The 21,425-nt window shown below is 42.4% G+C and overlaps 1 protein-coding gene across 1 annotated transcript; it reads right to left on the bottom strand.

The window, feature by feature from the left end:
* Positions 1-307: 307 nt before the first annotated feature.
* LOC108798416 (taste receptor type 2 member 8-like) lies at positions 308-1,205 on the bottom strand. The gene has a single exon (XM_018570164.1). The coding sequence runs from the start codon at positions 1,162-1,164 to the stop codon at positions 310-312; it is 855 nt and encodes a 284-aa protein (XP_018425666.1). The 5' UTR covers positions 1,165-1,205; the 3' UTR covers positions 308-309.
* Between the last annotated feature and the right edge of the window lie 20,220 nt (positions 1,206-21,425).

Consider the following 21,425-nt stretch of genomic DNA (forward strand, 5'->3'; position numbering starts at 1 on the left):
CATGCAAAACTAGAATAAGGCCTGATTCTGTAAAATTGAGAGATTTTGTAAATATTGAAAGACAAAACTACACATTAGAAACACACAGTCAAAATTATTACTGAATACAAGTAAATAGTTCACTTTATTATGTTTATTGAAACATCACACATTTTACACAAAAGACCACAAAATAATTTGGAAGTGAAAATTTAAATGATTTTAACAGAAATATAATTAAAAAAGGGAAAAAAATCAACTCATTCAAACATATTTGATGGTCTCTATAATGATTGATAAACAAAATATCTGTTATCTGTACATACAACATTACCCACTATGACATTTCATGCAAGAAGCAGACTTGTACAGAGTTTTCCAGGTTTTCATAAACTTGGGATTGCTGTGTATCAGAATTGCAGACTGTATTGGGCTGAACAAGGACATCAGTATGAGGTACAACCAGTTCTCCAGACCCATTTGGGTGAATGTTGAGAAAAAGAAGAGAAATAGGATTAAATAAAAGACTGAGTACACGATTAGGAGCTGTATCATTGTCCATACCACTCTTCGATGAACCTCCAAGCTTGCAGTGCTGGATATTTTTTTGCCCATTTTACGAACGTGCAAGTTGAGAGATACAATGGTCAATGCCGTGGTGATCATCACGACTATAAATGGCACAATATTAACAATAAAGATAACGTTAAGATATTTAGATGTCTTCTCCATACTTTCTGTCATATTGTTAATCATTGAGCTGCTGCTCATGGTAGTTTCAGCAGAAAAGACAAAAATCAGAGAATTTATTAAAGGTCCACATAATGACAGTACTTCCACCACCACAAGCATCCATAACACTATACTGTCAATCTTCATCTTGGTCCAAGCTAGACAGCCAGACCTGAAATTGGCAATTTTAATAAAGTAGAAGAAGCAGAGACAGGAGGTCAACCAGGAGCAGGAGGAGATACTGTACATGTTCAGTATGTAGAAGATGAAGATAACATAACCCAACTGACTCTTCTCAGGCGAGACCAGACCAATGATGTTATTGGTGGCTAGCATGATGCTGAAACATGTGGCGGAAAAGCACAATGGAATGAGGAGCTTATTGCTGGAGATGACTTGATGTCGTTTGATGAACTCTAGACTAATGACAATTATTACAAAGCTACTGGACATCACCCCAACAAGACTCTCAAGAAAAATGACAAGAAGACCAACTACAGTTCCGGCATCACATTCCATGATTTTGTTCTTTGAACTTATCTATTTGTTCTTGACAAAATATATGATGAGTCAGTATGATACAGCTGGAGGTCATTTGGTTTGTCCCAGAAATGTCATTAAGTGCAAATAGCTTTTTTTCCTCCTCCGTCTAATGACTTGGCTTTGGACACATACTCAGCTATTGTCTAGAAGGAACAGCAGTTGACAGCTGAAAAGACACAAAATTTATTTCTGTCCAAATTCAGAAGAAGCATGATGTAGACTGCATGAACTCTATCATATATCTGATCTGACAAAATGCCTGAAGTCAATGTACAAGAATGGGATACATGCTACAGTGATAAGACTTTAGTTCCTGGCACTTGTATCTCATCCGATTCTATGGTGGAAACAAGTGACTGAGATGATAAAAACTCTGGCAGATATTCCATAGAGGTTCTAAAAGACCAGGGAAGTCTCATTATAGCTGACTGTTCTCCGAATGCAAAGATCCATATGATTATTTTCCTACACCTTTTTTTTGTGTATAGGTCTTAAAGTAAGTTGATATCACCTTATTGTTTTTAGAACTGCTTTGTCATTGCAGGTGCCCAAGGTCTTGCATTACCTCACTAGCATTCAGCTTTGGTTATATGCAAAATGACACAATACAGGCTTACATTCTTGAGTCAGTAGAGGCCAGAGCTCCATATTGTGTTTTTTTTGTCAAAGTTATTTATAACAATTCTAGTACATTTATGAGATTATCAATACATAGATACACAAAGTACACACAGTACCCTATCCAAGTGAATGAAACACTGGAAATGTTTCTCCATTTTTGGCTCAACCACAACGCAAATGACTCCACTATCAAAAATGTTGAGGTCTGTTGCAAAATGTTACTTATTCGATGTAACCTTTCTACCATCCATCATCTAACAATGGCGATTTGATAAAGCAGGGGGCATGAGAATGCAGAAGCATGGCACCACACCCCTGAATAATTAGACCACAAAAACCATGAGTAATAACCTGGGGCTTTCGAGGTGCCAAGAACTGAATAACAACATGTATCTAAAATTCAATTTTTTATTGATATGAATATACAATATACATGCATATAATATATGCATGTCTCGAGCATCGGGATTCGCTCCATAAGACGCAGGCACATTTTCCCCCTCCTTTTGGGGGGAAAAAAGTGCGTCTTATGGAGCGAAAAATACGGTACCTTTGTAGAGACCATGAAGAAAGAAATACATTGATGTTGTTGTTGTTAATGATCTAAATAAATGGAAACTCAAGCTATTATTTAAATTACTACTAGGGATGCACCGATACTTTTCAGATACCAGTGCCGATACTTGGCATTTCCATGAGAACTACCAGGGTTGCAGCGGTTGCAGCTGGGACCGGGCTCTGGCGCTCCACCATTGTCCTGAAATTATCAGTCTGTATTGTTTTAGAAAAACTGTCACATGACACTAAACAAAAATGTATCAGTACTCGCACTCGCAAAACTGGTATCGGTGCATCCCTTTATTTCTATTCATAAAAACAAAATCATACATAAAACAGAGATGTACAAATCCCGGGAGCTCCGTGTGCTCCTTACACATGACAGCTGCCTCCTAACTTTTGAATTCTTCTCGAGTGTAGTCCTGGAGCTGGAAAAGTATCTGTACTTGTACTTCTACCGAGTACGGTACCTGGTATCGGTGCATCCCTAATTATAACTAGCAGTGTTGTCGGGCAAGTGAGTGTAAATATGATTAAATAAGTATAATGGAAATACAACACAAATTTGTGCTATTTATATTAGAGCTGGTAATGATAAAAATTTTCGTGTTCGATTAATCGAATTTTTTTAAATCGATTAATTGATTAATTTCGATTAATTATAACGCACATACAGATCCAACTACATTGGCCTATACACATACAGCACAGCAATGAAGTCATAAAATGAACTAGGATCACAATAATCCAGCACGTTATTAATCTCATGTGCCCCACTCAGAGTAATAACGTGCTGGATTACTGTGATCCTAGTTTATTTTATTACTTCATTGCTGTGCTGTATGTGTATAGACCAATGCCTTGGCTGGCGTTCGTGCAGAAAGTTTCTTGGGCAAACTCACCGGCCCAAGTGGCTCCGTCGGCTAACGAAGGGGGGAGGAGTCAGGTGATGTCACGGACATCGACGTCACCGAACTCCTCCCCCTTCCCTTGTTAACTGACGGAGTGGCGCTCCTTCAGGAGACACATTTCCAAACCGATCATATACCCCGTATAGAGACCAACAGGTACCCGCTAGCCTTTCATAGTGGTTCACCTGACAAACGATCCAGAAGAGTCAGTATTCTCTTTTCGCGTACCGTCGTATGGACGCTATTGGACCAGCATATGGGAGAGGAAGGCAGGGTTTTGTTCCTGAAGGGCACCATTGGCACCCAAGTATTGACATTCGCAAACATCTATGTACCAAACCGGCATCAAATCACATTCATAGAGCGTACATTGACCAAGTTATCAGAGTTTCGGGAGGGCATGTTGATTTTAGGCGGCGACTTTAATCTTATTTTAGACCCGAGTGTAGACTCTTCGAGGACCTCCTCCCATCTCTCTTTCGCTACCCTTAGACGCCTTAAGAGATGCTTCTTCTCCCACCAACTCATGGACGCCTGGCGCTTACAACACCCCTCTACGAGGGACTATACTTTCTTCTCTTCTCTACACCATAGTTACACCCGTATAGACCTGTTCCTCGTCCACCACAGCCAACTATCTAGGATAAATCACTCGGACATAGGGAATATTACTGTCTCTGACCATGCCCCTATATCACTCCTCCTGGACCTAGGAACCCCCCCTCCGGGCCCATGGCAATGGAGAATGAACGACTCCTTGCTCCTCGAATCCGGGTTTGCTGACTCCCTGGAACGGGACCTTTGCCTGTTCTTTAGAGACAACACGTCTCCAGACTCCTCACCTTATGTTATCTGGGAAGCGCATAAGGCCACAGTTCACGGCCTTCTCATTGCCCAAGGTTCTAAGGTTAAAAAGCAGAGGACGAGAGATATGACTGCCCTCCTGTCACGGATACACACACTTGAAACACACCATAAAAACCACCCTGAAGCAAACTTAGAAACCCAGCTACTCCAAGCGAGAGAACAGCTTCGAACTCTATGCAATGCCAGGGCTAAATCAGCGTTACTCAAGTGTCGCCGAACCTTTTATGAATATGGCAACCAGTGTGGCAAATATCTAGCGAGGGCCGTCCGTAAACAACAGGCACGAACATTTATATCATCGATTAATACACCTGCGGGAGTTAAATCCTCACTTACCGCGGATATTGCGGACGCATTTGTAGACTATTATAAAAACCTCTATAATATACCCCAACCTTCGACCACCCAGAGTACCTCAGCCCATTTATCACGTGTAAAAAGCTATATCGAGGACTCGGGTATCCCCTCCCTCACACCACATGCCAGCTCGTTAATGGAAACTCCTATATCCGCTACGGAACTGGAGACGGCCATTAAACTTACCCAACCCAGCAAAGCACCGGGCCCAGACGGCTACTCGCTGACTTATTACAAACGGTACCTTCCTATACTAGTAACTCCATTTTTGAACGCCCTGAACTCATTACGCACAGCTCAAAAACCTCCGCTTGACTCCCTCAGGGCCTACATTACGGTAATACCTAAGGAAGGAAAGGACCCGTCCCTATGCCCCAGCTACAGGCCAATATCACTCCTGAATGTGGACACTAAACTCTTTGCTAAAATCCTATACCTACGTCTTATCCCCCATCTGGGGGAACTTATTCATCCAGATCAAACCGGATTCATTCCTTCCAGGGAAGCGAGGGACAATACCACACGAGCACTTGGAGTGATCCACTCTGCCCGATCGAACGCCATCCCATGTATAATTCTTTCCATCGACGCGGAGAAGGCGTTCGACCGGGTGGACTGGAAGTTTCTCCATGGTACGCTGGAGGCGGTCGGAGTGGGAGATCATATGCGATCCTGGATCAGGGCACTATACTCAGACCCCTCGGCTCAGGTAAGGATAAATGGCACATTGTCACCTTCGTTTTCTATCTCGAATGGTACACGCCAGGGGTGCCCCCTTTGGCCCCTTCTGTTTGTGCTGTCTCTAGAACCCCTAATGCACACGATCCGCGCTAACTTGGACATCCACGGTATTATAATTGGCAAGACGGAACATAAGCCTTTGCGGACGATCTTATTTTCTTTCTCTCATCCCCGGATGTATCAATCCCTGTACTGCTACAGGAATTGAGGAGCTACGGAACCCTCTCAAACTTTCGAATCAACTCCACTAAATCAGAGGCCCTCCATATATCTCTTACGGGTACGTCACTGCGTAGAGTTCTTGAAAACTTTTCTTTCAAATGGGCACCTAACGCCATCAAGTACTTAGGTATACTTCTTCCCAAAGATCCCTCGCACATGTTCATTTTGAATTTCCCCCCACTACTCTCACATATAAAATCAGACTTAGCTACATGGGCCAAAAATTATTTCTCCTGGATGGGGCGCAGTAATATCCTGAAACAATCGATCCTCCCACGCCTACTGTACCCTCTCCAAGCACTGCCAATACACATCCCCCTATCCTTTTTTCGCAGTATACGAGTGGCTTTTACGGAATTTGTCTGGCTCCGTAAACCACCGAGACTGAGTTATGACATTATGCGGAGACCTAAGCATTTAGGGGGGATGTCGCTTCCGGATGTATACCAATACTATATTGCCGCGCACTTAGCCCGTATAGTTGATTGGAACCACCACTCTCCCTCTAAACTTTGGATCGAGATAGAACAATCCCTTGTTGAAGTACCACTGGCCAATTTACCTTGGAGTATAGAGCCACTAATTCCTCAAATACGCACGCACCCCACCATTGGACCCACATTAAAACTAGCAGGCACGGTCTTCGCCAAGGGATCTCTCTCCTCTATCCCTTCTCCCCTTTTCCCCATACTTGATAACCCCTCCTTCCCCCCAGGTATAGGACACCATACATACTTGACTTTGAGAAGACTGGGTATCCATAAAGCTATGCATCTTTTGAAGAGTACGGAGTGGCCCTCCTTCTTTGCCCTCCATACTCAACCAGAATATGGACCTCTCGACTTCTGGTCCGCCATGCGTTTAACCCACTTCCTCTCTACCATTCCACCGGTGTATAATCGAAAAAGACCGCTTACCCCATTCGAACAACTTTGCACCCAAACTAACCCTCCACGACATGTCCTCTCCTTCTGTTACACGCAATTGATCGAACAGTCGGTCCAATCCCCACTATGGTTCCTGTCAAGATAGGAGGAGGAACTCCAGATTGCTATACCAACAGAAGCCGCAACTAAACTACTGTCTCTTTCTTACCGTTCCTCAATTAGCAACAGGTACCAAGAACTGGGCTACAAAATAGTGACCAGATGGTACCGCACGCCACAAGCCCTCCATTCATTATTCCCAGACTCACTAGACCAGTGCTGGCGGTGCCAACAGTCCTCGGCAGGCATGCTCCACATGTTCTGGTCTTGTCCGGTCCTGGTGCAATTTTGGGATAAGGTGCATGCCCTTGCGCAAAAATTTACCGACGCCCCGGTTCCACGAGACCCTGCCTTCTTCCTCCTACACCACAATAATATACCGATACGTGTCTATTCCTGCTCTCTTACTAGACACATAGTCAATGCAGCCCGGGCCTGTATACCAGCCCTCTGGAAAAAACCTGACCCACCGCTTATCAGACAGGTTGTAGACCGCATCTACGACATCTTCCTCATGGAATACCTCACGAGCTCAATTAATCAGAATTATAATTAATTCTTTAATACATGGCATCCCTGGATGGAATTTATGCGCTCGTCTGAATATCTCACCCTTGGAGAGCAACTGAGACTATAATACAATATACCGTACTCTGATTTAGTAATCCCCCTTCCTTTTTTTTTTCTCTTCTGAATTTTCTCTTTTCTTCCCTACTCTTTCACATAGACCCTGGGTATTATTGATAACCATTAATAAACCACTTGGCATCTTTCTATCTCACTATGCCTAATAATTATCCAATAACCCAATACATAAGTAGGTACTATGTATACATGTGTGCTCTACTATATCACCGTCCGCGTATAATCAGCGGGGTGGTAAGTCGGCTGTTTCCTCTTCTTCTTTAACTCTTATATGAAATCGACAAAGAGCACACTTACCAATAAGGCATGGGCCAGTTAATTACATCAGACGCCCCAAACGACAGTGCGGCCATTGAAATGATCGTGTTGGTTTATATTTGCAAAGACTGTATTATGTATACTCTTTTCTTTTTCCTGCACTGTCCTTTATGTACGGTGTAAGCTAACTGACGTGAAATATCTTCAGCCAAGCTTTCTTCAGCTTTGTTGTAGCAAGAGATAGGAGGATCGACTGAGTTGGACTATACGAGCAGATTATAACCAGAAAAACCCAAAAGCCAACGCTTTCGGCGACAAAAATATTAAAGTAAAAAAGAAACAGGACTACATAGGTTATTGCATAGAAAATCAAAAGGAGTATCATAATTCTTATAGTGTCTTCATATGTGTTTACATGGCCATTGCTGGATGACAGAGTTTTGTTCTTTCTCATTTTTAGCCTGTGGAGGAATAGAGAAGAGGCGGTGGAAGCCGTGGTCACTACACTAATGAAGAATGGAATGGAACTACAGACGAATGAGATGTAAAATCTGTCACTAAATACATAAGGTGAAGGCTTATTTGACGTTGATACGTTGACCGAGTGGATGGTTTCAAAGAATTTGTTATCTACAGGAGAATGAACTATATTGAGGGAAGAACTGAAACAAGACAACAGCACAGACATAAAGATCATCCATGGAACAAGGGAGGAAATCTTCGTCTTCAAGCGGGAGAGGAAGCCAGAGGTGAAGTTTTCGATCCTTACATAGTAGAAGAAGCAGAGGGAGGCCGTCAGCCACAATGAAGTGGTTAAAATGAATGAGATAGCAACAAAGATATCAAGCGCCAGATTATGGGTCACAAACATCAGGGGCCAAAAAAAATAAATTAAAATATTGGCAAAAGCTGTACAGGCGTAACATGCATTGGAGATGCTCAAGGCCACAATGATTTTGTCGCTGGCACTTATAGGCTCCTGGTATTTGAAATAATTTAAGAAAATGACGCATATTATGAACAAAGTGGTCAGAAGTCCCATTAAGGACTCCAAAGATATTATGATAAAACATGCCAGACCTATAGCGCTGTGAGCCCCCATTAGTCAAAATCAGAATTAAATTAAATGAATTAGAATGATAAAAAAAAACAATTCAAAGTCCAAGAAATGTTATCTGAAGCTCTTATGTTCTCCTGGTTTCACCTTTGGGGTTATGGAGCATTAAGAACTGCAAGGGCATAAGAAAGTTTTATGTCGCTCCACCATCCAGCATGTTGTCTTAAGTTGAAAGAAAAAATGTGAAGTTCTTCAGCTGACCGAACAGATAGGAGAAGCTGAACCATGCAGGCTTCACTCCAATCAACCAATCAGCATCATCTATGTAATACTTAGGCAAAGTGCGGTACGATTTGTGAAGCTGAATAGAAAGCAACGCATGCCCATTGGTCAGCTTGAAGGAATACGGTTGGTTTGCAAAATGTAAATAACCAAATAATAAGGATTTTTAACAACCAAACAGTTTCAAATCCAGAGATCTTGTCGTTAAAGCAAAAGAAGAACACAAAGCAATTTTTTTGTCACAAACAACCAACTTTTTCCAAATCCTGATCTTTTTCTAGTGATGGGCCAACAATTTGAAAAGTCCTTCTTGGAGACACATATCAGGAGTCCATATGGGCATTCGTGTTCCTATTACCTGTGATGGATCCTTCAATAGTTGTTCCTGCTGCACTCATTTCACACCATTGGCACCTATGCGGTGTCAGCTGTGAGCTCTGTCCTATAGATCCCTATTCCTCTATAACCAAAGATACGGTACTTTTAATGTTAAGTGCTAATGAGGTTTATAGATTACCACACAAAACAAACAGCTGTTGTTGTTGTTGTGGCTCTGAATTTGTTTGTTCTCCTTAGTGGTGGTTTGGATACATGCAAAATCCTGTCTGACAGATTTACTGTTCACCTCACCATCTGCTCGGCTATGTCAACACGGCAGGTCTGGAGATTTGCATTTGGAAGCTCATGTTAAGGATTTGACAAATGACTGAGTTATAGGTTGTCTGCTTGAGCTCAGTGATTTGATGTAGATTAAACTTATAAAGACATCACAGTCTTTAAAGGGAACTTGTCTCCAGGGCAATGGGAAGAGAAGAATGGGCAACTGGTGACCTCCAAAAACATGTTACCTCCCCGTTATGCTGACATACTGGCTTCAGACTTTCCAAGTCACTGACCTGTATGCAGAACACAAAATGCAAAAGTACTACTGGTTCTGCATCAGAGATTCATAGTATAAACCAGAAGGTCAACATGACAGTCTCCATGTTTCCCACATGAAACAATTCCTTTAAAGCAGATAAAAAAGTTGATCCAAAAATAAAATCTTGTGACCTTAACTAACCCCCTATCATTCCTCCCAATGCCAATAATATGTCTAAAGAAATCCTTCAAATACCTTTTTCTTGGCAATTTTTAGTGGTGGACACATGACCACTGTTCTTCTATGTAGCATGCAGTGGTAGGGCTGTGAACAGAGAGTAGCAGCGGTGGTATGTCATGCTTCCCAGGCTCGGGAGATTGGGTATAGTGGAGGGAGCAACTATCAGTCATCTGGGAAGAAGAGCGGTACTGGGCATGACCAGGGACGGATTTACTCTCTCTGCTGCCCCAAGGCCAGGTTCCTCAATGCGCCCCCCTACCTGCCAGCCCCCCCCCCCCCAATGGAGAGTGGCAGACCTGCAGGCTGCATACAACCTTGTGTGTAATCCAGCCCTGGGCATGACAAGCCCATTTGGGGTCTGTTCCTCCTGGGTGACAACATTGCAATGCTGGGGGAAGAGGCTGTGTCACCATACAGACTTGTAGTGCAGCTGAAGAAAAGAAGAATCACTGTCAGAAATGCAGTTTGTGCAGTACAGTGTTGTCACCCTACAACAGGAAGGGTGACAACACAGTGAAAAACGTGTGATCTGCTTGTAGCCTGGCTGATCTGCTTGTAGCCAGGCTACAAGCAGATCAAATGTTTTTCACTGTTTCGGATGTGTTATACTACACCTGACACTAATAGATACACGCTGCCGGCCTGGGCGGTGAGGCACTGGAAAAATCAAGATACATGGAGAAAATGACATCTGATTGCCTGATGTGGAGACTAAAGGAGGGGATGGATTATTAGAACCTCAGAACGTTCCGGTCTATTTCTCAATCAGTGACTGGTTGGATATATTTTAGAGGATATCTACCGGTGAAACGAGCAGATTATTCATCTAAATATCACTGAGAGAAGGAAAACTAACCGTTTGTATCCCGTCTCATATAAACTGCAAACACCTTAGAAACTGACTGCTTGCTATATTGCCGAGATTATTCGATATATTTTAATCTCGTGTTTGTTTGTTATACCGTTGGGTTTGTTTTAAATATTTAACCCCGGGCATCCATCTGAGAAGGGGAATCAGAGCGTATATCTTATTTCACATATTTGGGTTTAATCACTGTTCATTTCGTCCATTGAGACACCGATAAGTGTGTGCACTATTAATATTGTTATTAAGAGAATTACTACATCTTCACGATTAGGTATTGATACCACCATTTTTGCCCACTAGATTAAAGTTCACACATAAGAGTGTTAGACCTATGGGTCATCAACAGGTGAAACTCGAATAATTAGAATATCGTGCAAAAGTAATTGCAGTAATTGCTGCAAAAGGGGCCCAAACCAAGTACTGAGTACATATGCATGCTTGTACTTTTCAGAGGTCCGATATTGTTCTATGTACAATCCTTGTTTTATTGATTGCATGTAATAATCTACTTTTTTGAGATTGTGGATTTGGGGTTCTTGGGGTTTTCATGAGCTGTAAGCCATAATCATCACAATGATGACAAATCACGGCTTGAACTATCTTGCTTTGCATGTAATGAGTCTCTCTCATATATTAGTTTCACCGCATAAGTTGCATTAGTGAAATAAATGAACTTTGCACGATATTCTAATTATTCGAGTTTCACCTGTATATAAGGATTGCAACTAAGTTGCTCTATTTATTTTTTATACCATATTTTTTGTTTTGTTTGCTTGTTACCGTATTTTTCGCTCCATAAGACGCACTTTTTTCCCCCCAAAAGGGAGGGGGAAAATGTGCCTGCGTCTTATGGAGCGAATCCCGACGCCCAAGACATGCAGTTTCGGGCGCCGGGGCGAGTAGTAGGAGCCACTGCTCGTTTAATACGAGTGATCTAATGAGATCACTCGTATTAAAACCGAGCAGCGGCGACGATCGAGATAACCATAGAGCAGACGAAGTACGGACGTTCTTCGTCTGCTCTGTGCGATCACTGAGACCGTGGCGCTGTAATCACGCTGTAATCACAGCGCCACCTGTCTCAGCGGTCACTAACTGCAGCTTCTGTCACAGCTTCTGTCATAGAAGCTGTGACAGAAGCTACAGTCTGTCGAGTGCTCCATAAGGCGCGCCGGACCTCCCTGCGTCCTATGGTCCGGTGCGTCTTATGGACCGCAAAATACGGTATATTTTTTTTTTGGGTTCATGTGCTTGTTACAGAGGACTCTGGGCCACACTGTGAGAGCTCGGCGCTTCTGTTACACATATATTTATTAATACACTGTGGGGTGTTTGAATATATGTTTCACGTATCACATGCCGCAATAAGACATTCGGGCATTTATACATTGATTATGGCCCTCTTTTGAACTAAGAGATTGGTTCATATTGATTGTCGGATTATTCACGTATTGATCACACAATGAGATAGAACATTCCGGTATCCATATACAGGTGAAACTCGAATAATTAGAATATCGTGCAAAAGTAATGGCAGTAATTGCTGCAAAAGGGGCCCAAACCAAGTACTGAGTACATATGCATGCTTGTACTTTTCAGAGGTCCGATATTGTTCTATGTACAATCCTTGTTTTATTGATTGCATGTAATATTCTAATTTTCTGAGATTGTGGATTTGGGGTTTTCATGAGCTGTAAGCCATAATCATCACAATGATGACAAATCACGGCTTGAACTATCTTGCTTTGCATGTAATGAGTCTCTTATATATTAGTTTCACCTTTTAAGTTGCATTAGTGAAATAAATGAACTTTGCACGATATTCTAATTATTTGAGTTTCACCTGTATATGTGTTGTGATTTAATAGTTTATTCTTTCACTTTGGAATTCACATTCACCTAGATCAAGCGCAACTTACTTGCCATATTAGTAAATAATTTTGTTCTGAACAGGTTATAGAAATCTTCAATATGAGAACGATGAAGGAAGAAAGGAAACAATCATATGTTTACCAAGGACACAATTTAGTAATCAGAAAATCTCAGGAGGAAACTTGCAGTGATTTGATGAGGACAAGAAGGAGTTCCCTCTGGTCTCTCATTTTACCCTGACAAATAGGGGGGCATCATCATCCACCACAAGTAGTAAATTCAGATTTTCTATTAGGTACATTTTGCCACAAATTTTTCCCTTCACATATGATCAATTCAAGTAAGCAAAGTTACACATTATCACAATATTCTAAACCGGGTCAGAAACCATAAAATGATCCCAGCAGGGGGAGAAGCAATTCCTTTGGGTTTCAGAGGTTGTGGGGTAACAGGCTTCAGTGACTGTAACTTGCATTGCCAGGGGAAAGTTAGTCTCTGGATCTCTTTGCCACCACCACCATCTACGTTGACAGCGGGAATTGCTGGACAGCATCATTGATAGGTGATTGTCGTAGATCACTTCCTCTTTGACTGTAGCCAATGGTGGGACTGAAGACATATCTTTTACACAAGCAATGGCTGAAAAGACAAATAATTGTGTTGTTTCAATTGTTTTTTTTTTTTTTACTGTTTTTTTTTTTTTTAGAGGCAATAAGGTTTGTCCATATTAAGCTCATCACACATGAAACATATTTTAAAAGACTGTATAGTATCAGTGATATTAAAAACGTACCGCATCCAGCCCTTCTCCAGGCCTCTGGCGAGAACCGTGTAAGATCTACAGTGAAAAAAAAAGTGTATATAAGCAGGACTGACCTTTCATTGATGCCTTTTATGACTGATGCATTTATTTAGATGTACAGCACAATATGTCAGTGATCAAAACAGCAACACGTAGAAAGGTTCCTGTATTTTGTCCAAATATATGGTGTAACTACCCCAATTCATCCTACCTCAAATTAGATTTCCTGTCTGAATACAGGTTCCTTTCATGGATCAGCAATCTAGATAAAGCTGGGTTTAGTAATTACCTTTCCACCCTCCTAAAGCTAAATGTAGAAAACAACTACCCGCCCGGCGCCCGGAACTGCATGTCCCAGGCATCGGGAGATAGGAATTCCACACCCCTGTGCCCCTCTACTCCCTGATGTCCCAAGGCCGGGCCTTGGTTGGTCTTGTGGGAAATCCAGCCCTGACTGCTCCTACACACCAAAGTACCTTCATCTCTTCTCTGGCATGTTAAGCAGACATCTGTAGGTTCACTCTAAAGGTTTCTGTGGATTGGCAAATGGAGTGTGATTTCACCTTATGATGGTAATTATTGCTTCTTTGTTACCAACTCAGCTTACTCCTGACCTGTCTTTGCTCTGTATTTCTGCTTATCCAGTTTCTGACCATGGCTTCATATCTGACTCTGATCTTGCCTATGATTTGGTACTGCTCTGTCGACTCCTTGCTGACCTTGGCCTGCTCTGTGATTTTTTTTTACTGACTTGTCCCATGCTACCTTCTAGGTGCCTACTTCTATGAGTCTTCCTCAACTGCGTGCTGGTGTCATTGGTGGTTTCAACTATCTTGAAACTATTAGCAAGCCAAGTTCTTCCATAACGTCTGCTGGTGCTTTCTGTAGCCCTGATGACTGCTCACCTTATACCCTCGCCGGGATATCCTGCTGATTTCTCCCCGATGTCATCACCTCTGCAAAGTTCTGAATGCAACATCCACAGGTACCATAGCACCACATGTCTCCATTCTTAGTGCTTAAGATACAAGAGTGACTGCCCTCATCATTTCAGCCTTTCCGTTAGATGTGACAACATGCTTCTGAGTTCCATCTGAATGTCTTCCTGGGTGCATCTGACTTGCATCCAACTTGAATTATGCTATATCTGACCTGAAGTTTAATTCATTTTGACCTATGCTGACCTCCTTCTGACCTGTTATATACAACAGTAGTACAACTATGATCTATAGTTGACCTCCAGTTGACCTCCCTTTGACCTGTATTTGATTTACCTCTGACCTGAGTTGCCTGCCCTCTGACCTGTACTATAGCTATCCTCCATCATGCCTGTAATTGACCTCCTGTTGACATGCTTCAAACTTTCAACTGACCTCCCTCAGGCCTCATCTGTAGTTCACCTTCAGCTGACCTACTTCTGACCTACATTTGTCCTCCTACTGAGCTGCTTTAAGCTGCTTTTGTGATCATGTTACTGTTAGAGAAATGCTGTTCTGATGCAAACAAAAACTTACATATATCAATGTATAAGGGTTTTAAAGATATTGTAGATATTGATATGTCAAAGATCTTAACAAGGTGTGTTAATGTTGTACAAGAGTTCTTGTTATATGCAGTTTGTAAATATATAGTATGCACATAGCAGCAGCTAGTATTGGCAGCCCCCCTCCCCCCATATTACATGATGGATCTCCTGTAATAATCTGTCACGATGGCAAATAAAAATAACTATTAATAACTCACGGTTCTCGAGAGCCAGTGTGTCATAGAGTTCTGAAATGAGGAGGAGAGTTCATGAGAATTCATGTAAAGGAAAATACTGTATGAAACCAGTAGATTAAAATTATAGATGTCTATGTTTCACATCTGAGAAAAGTACTTAAATACGTTTTAAAGAGCTTCTCCCAGCTACACGGAAAATCAATCAATCAATCAATCAATCAATGTTCTCATAAAACCCTACAACAGTGCATTAATTAGAACATCCACGCTTTACTTTTATATCATTGCAGCCAGATTCAGCAGCTTTTCTACGATGTGTATGGTTTGGATTTCAGCCTCCTGTTACAACATCCTGTGCTATACAGTCATTATATACGGGTAGAATGTGTGGGCGAGGCCGCAGTGTGATGCTGAAACCAGGAAATCAAAGTTTGACAAATCAAAGTTTGACTATCAGGGCAGTCAGGGGCAGAAGACTACGACAATGAATATTAGGCAAAGGTTCACTTATTTACTGTTGTCAGGGCCGGGTTTAATCTCACTGCTGCCCCAAAGCCAGGTTCCTCAATGCACCCCCCTACCCGCCAACCCCCCCTCCCCAATGGAAAATGGCAGACCTGCAGGCTGCATACAAGTGATCTTGGCGAAGTCGCCGGGATCACTTGTGCAAAACAAGCGGCGGCTTCCCAGCTGTACATTTAGCTCTGCTTGCCCAAAGCAGGGCTAAATGTAGAAAACAACTACCCGCCCGACACCCGGAACTGCATGTCCCAGGCATCCGGAGATAGGAATGTCACACCCCTGGCTGCCCCTCTACTCCCTGCTGCCCCAAGGCCGGGCCTTGGTTGGCCTTGTGAGAAATCGGCCCCTGATTGTTGTGCATCAGTGGGTTCCTGATGGGCCGTGTGGAGGCTGCTGCAATCTGGACTGGGAAATTGGGTGACACAAACAGAGATTTTGTCTAATTTTGCCACCCATAGTCAAAAATTAATAGGACTTTACTAGGTCCCTTTTAACCTTGAAGTGTACTTGTCAACATGAGCATTGAAACTGACTAAGCGGGGGTCAACTTTAAGGGAAATCATCATTAGATCCTCCTCAGAGGCAGCGGAAATGATATGCAAATCTTAGCTTTGCCTGTAAATGCTAAAAAACTTCCATATTGGGGAATATGAAGGTCCGTCACAACAAAGGGCATGTGACTAAGAAACACCAAAAGGAGGGAACAATATTTGCTTACAACAGCTGTCACCACATCTCAGGGTTTACTAATTGCATAGAAATACGTTTTTTTACCGCAGATAATGGGCCCCAATTATTGGGCGGCTTTAACCAACTGTTCGTTTATTTTCTTTTTCAAATAACAAATGTATATGTCATAGTTTTCTACAGTGGAGAACTCTTACCAGATATTCACAGTACTGGACCTGGATCTCGGACTCTGTCACAAACAAAAAGAATGTAAATTGGCTAAAAACATAGGGTGGGATTAGAACTAATACAAAAGGGGCTTTTCTTGTATGAAAGCTAGACATGTGCGATTCGTTTCGTTACAAATCGAAATTTGTACGAATTTTCCTGAAATGCGTAAATTCGGAAGCATCCGAAATCCGAATTGCAGTTTCCGAATTATATCCGAAATACGAAATTCCGTTAATGAATTTCGGATCCGAATTTCTTTGAAACGGGCACTAATATTACCCCTGTAAATGAGTTTGAACAACATGACAAGATTTTTTTTTAAATCCGAAATACGGATCCGCTGCTGCTGAGAGTTGCATTACAATACACAGGCAGGAAATACGAAATTCCGTTCCGTTACGAACATTCGTTATATTGAAGTTAAAAAGCAAAGTACATTTATATTGGAGTTGATGGTAGTTTTTTCTTTATCCGAAATACGAAATTCGGATCCGGAATCCGTTAACGGAATTCGTAATTGGGATAAAAACACAACTACCACATCGACTCCAATATTAACAAAGGTATTTTTGCTTTTTAACTTCATCATAACGAATTTTCGTACAGTTACGAAAATGTGCCGAAACTAACGAAAATTTGTATTTCGTACGAATCCGAATTGAGTTTCGGACACGAATTACGAAATACGAAATAACGGATATTCCAAAACGGAACAGATTTTTTGACGGCGCACAAGTCTAATGAAAGCAGAGTCTGGTCAGCCGTTCTCTTAACAATATTATGTCCCATAGTCATTGTCCTTTGGCAAAAAAAACGCTTCTGAACCCAACAATGGATGGGTTTGAGGAGTTCAGGCGCTATAAGCCAAGCATTGGCATATCCCATGTAACACAAGCCAAACAAGTCCAGGGAAAAAGCCAGCACTTTGTAAGACAACTTTATTGATCTTGCAACCTCCTCCTATGACGCGACACTGATTACCGGTGCATTTTGCTCCGATTATCAGGAAATCGGGCGGCTGATCATGGCCTGTCGACCGGCTTCCTGATTGCCTGTGAAGCCGGTGTTCTAGCGAAAGAACACTGGCTTAAGAGGCTGCCTGGCTTCCTGACCAATCAGAAAGCTGGGTGGAGAGTCATGAGGTGACATCCAGCTTCCTGATTGGTCAGGAAGCCAGGCTGCCTCTCAACAAGTGATAGCCAATAAGGAAGTTCGGCGGCACATCATGACCCACCTCCTGGCTTCCTGATTGGCTAGGAAGCCAGCTTTACTTGTTGAGAGGCAGCCTAGCTTCCTGACCAATCAGGAAGCCAGGGCGCGAGTCAAGAAATGCCCCCCGGCTTCCTGATTAGTTAGGAAGCCAGGCTGCATACCAACAAGTGAAACTGGCTTCCTAGTCAATCAGGAAGCCAGAAGGCACATCATGACCTGCCTTCCAGCTTCCTGATTGGCTAGGATGTTGGGTTTACTTGTTCCTAGGCAGCCTGGCTTCATGGCCAAGCCACCAAAGAGGAAATGGCTTTAACCTATGTGGGCCCCATAAAGACACCATGAGGTATGGAAGTTTTAGTATTGCATCTAAGAACTGGAAGATTCTACACTTTCAACACATTCTATATGTTCCGGGGACAAGATATCCATTGTTTTCTGGTCACACACTCAAAATTATATCTCTGTCCATACAGTATATTCTGGCCTAGATTGTAAGCAAAAGTCTGAAAAGGACACCATAGAGGTCCAAGGTTGGATGAGCACGGCATCTCACTTACCGTTAGACATGATATCTCTGATCTGTTGCAGTTTGTTTTTAATGCTCATTTGATGCCTTTTGTCTTCACTACAGACAAGTATCAGATCTCGGGCAAATTGTGCAATATCTGGCTGGCTCTCCAGGATACGACGCTTCTCCTCAAAGTCATTCTTCTCCAGGTCATCAATCACAACAATGACATTCAGCCTACCTTCAGGGAAGAAACAAATCCTTTAATTGGTTTAGAAAAAAGTGAAATAAAATAATATATGATGAGTAACTGTAAGTGTTTGGGCAATGTTAAGAGCAGAAGACTATTGTGGCAGCAAACCTCTGAGAGGAACTTTTCAGGTACATTGTGTGCATGGTGCTCAGGAACTTAGAGGGAAAATCTAGCCAGCAACTCAGAACATTTAAGGAACCACTAATAATGTCCATAAAGCACAGCAAATGTTAGAAACTTCACTCAGTGTACCAGGCAGCTCCTCTTAGAATCATTTGAAAGGCTGGAACAAGGTATTTCCTGGAGCCCGTGCTTTGTAATTTCTCTGACTTATCTGGGTTTAGCAAGGTGTCTGTTCCCTAATTAGGGTAAACTGGGACGCACTAGAGCAGCCCAGGCAGACTAAGTTTGCAAATGAAGAGGGTAAACAGTGGCAAGGGGTAAGAAAATGCTCAGTCAGGATAGTGCCAAAGGTTATTACTGGAAAGTTAACCAGCTGGGCTACAAAACAAAACAGAGCTCTGTAATTGAAAGTCCAAATGTATAAGTCGGGGCAAGCAGACCACAGGTGCTGTCAGGGAAATAGGTTGGCTCGAGTAAGTGTAGTTAGTCACTCAATTGATCTTGTCCTCTAATGTTGGGTCATTTTCACTGCTCAACCAAGTGACATCTTTTCTTTAAAGGGGTTCTAAACCCTTCCGTTTTTTTGCCTTTATCTACTGCTATCGAGCAGTAGATATATGCAAAAAGTTGAAGAAAAAAAAAACGCTTTAACAGCGCTTAACACTTACCTTGTTTGCGGCTGTGCGCTCCCGTCCGAGAAAACGAAACTGCTCCTGCGGCCACAAAGGATATTGGGGCGGGCGCATGCGCAGTTCGGATTCTTGGCCGGGAGACGAGCAGAGACACAAGGTAAGTCTATGGACGCTTGCACCCGCATGCAGACACCGCTGGATCAGAAGTGCCTGCTAGCAGAAAGGAGTCAGTGCTGGATCGGAGAGCCGCCGCACCGCTGGAGGGACAGATGAAAACATCAGGAAAGAAGAAGAAGATCGTTTAAGAGACATCATTTAGGGTAAGTGCTGACATTAGCATGGGGGGGAGGGAAATAAGGTCACCTTAATTAAAAGTATTTCCAGGAACATTAGAACTGAGAATGATACTTGTGTACTTGCCTTGAACATTACAGAACAAAACCAGGTGAATGTGACTAACTGCTACTGCTAACTATACCTTGAGCTGGATCAATGAGAACTTTCAAAGACAAAATCAATGGGGGCATGCAAATGCATACATGACTGTAGCAGATTACAGAAGGCGAGGCAGAGATGGAGCCCGGGCAGGATACAAAAGACAACATAGGAAGCATAGCTAGGATGGGAGTATAGGACACATATGCTTTAGCTCGGTAAGGAGGGCATTAATAGAGAACAATATGAATAGGGAAGACATGATAGAAGAATACTCAGGAACACAATGCACAATGTACAGAGCAATCTTAATGTCGCCCAGTTAGGGTTTACATCTACTTTAAGGTCATCTACATGGTTGGAATAATTGGCTTCAACAAAACATTGATATCACTAAACGTTTGCCCATGTGTGTTAAATCTCACAAAATACACTCACAAATGACTGAGAAACCCAGTGTCCAGACTAAGGGGTACAATCACCTTAGTTCTGATTTGTATCTACATAGCAAAGAGCAGGAAGGTGGTTCTATGTTTTACCTTTACACTCGGACATGTAACTGAGCTCCTCGTCATAGAGGGAGTCTGTCACATTGGTGAGGTTAATTCGTCCTCGATTCTTTGTGTGATATAAAATAGCGAAATCACACTCCCCGACGGCTTGTCTGAATTTCGCCTTGTTACTATTGGATATAATGAAGGGTAATGTTGACTTGACAGAAGCTTGAAACATTGCGGAATTCAGACCCTGCATGATCCAGGAGTAATCTTCAGGGGAGGAGTAAGAAAAGATCCCAACGACTCGTCTCGTCTGAACACTGCAAATCTGAGCACTGCAGATCTGAACAAAGACAAGAAATAATGTGATAACAATATCTTCTAGAAATAAGGTACCGACACTGGGAACTGCAACTCTCAAATCTGAAGTGTAAGTACTTTTCTGAATTGGGAAAGCTGGTCGGATGTCCAGTGAAACATCTTCAAGAAAAAATACAGCCAGTCCAGTTGCCTTGATTTATGTTTTACAGATATTTGTGTTAATAGTTAAAGTACTTGCATAGATTTTTAGGATTTAACTCCTGTGTTCAGTGTCACTTTAATATAGCTTATGCATTTGTGTTACATTAGAACTAGCCCATTGTGAACAAGGTAGTCTGGGCAGCATAGACATAAGAAATGTGTCTGTTTGGTAAGCAAAATGTGCAACTTTCTAAAATGTTATACATTTATTTTTTTTTCTTATTTTTTTTTCTTATTTCATTTAATTTGCTATTATTTTGCTTAATTTCGCTGGTCATGCAGGATACCTCTTCCCATGGCTCCTGACATATTGTCTAGCTGCATTTAAGGACACCAAGATGCCCACCCCACCTCCCAATAGGTAGATTGAGAAGCCTTCCGCACGCCTTACAGCAATCCAGGCCTATGAAGAAAGTGGTGAAACAAAGGTGGGGGGAGAAGCGCTCAAACAGAGTTGTACCTGTCTAGCAGGTGGGGAAGATGGTGTGCTGGGGTCTGGGACCACTTGGGTGAACAGTGGGTGATGGTGATGCAGGATTGGTGGAGGTGGATGTTTTGGGGAGTGCAGCCTTGGGGCTCAGGTTGGAGGGCAATACCATAAACACAGAACAAAACGAAAACAAGGAGATGGGGCCGTGTGAGATCTGACACAATGGGCATAGAAAAAAGTGTACGGGACCACTCACCGCAAGGAAA

The sequence above is a fragment of the Nanorana parkeri genome, unplaced genomic scaffold (assembly GCF_000935625.1).
Source record: "Nanorana parkeri isolate BGI_ZX_2015 unplaced genomic scaffold, ASM93562v1 scaffold1468, whole genome shotgun sequence".
NCBI lineage: Eukaryota > Metazoa > Chordata > Amphibia > Anura > Dicroglossidae > Nanorana > Nanorana parkeri.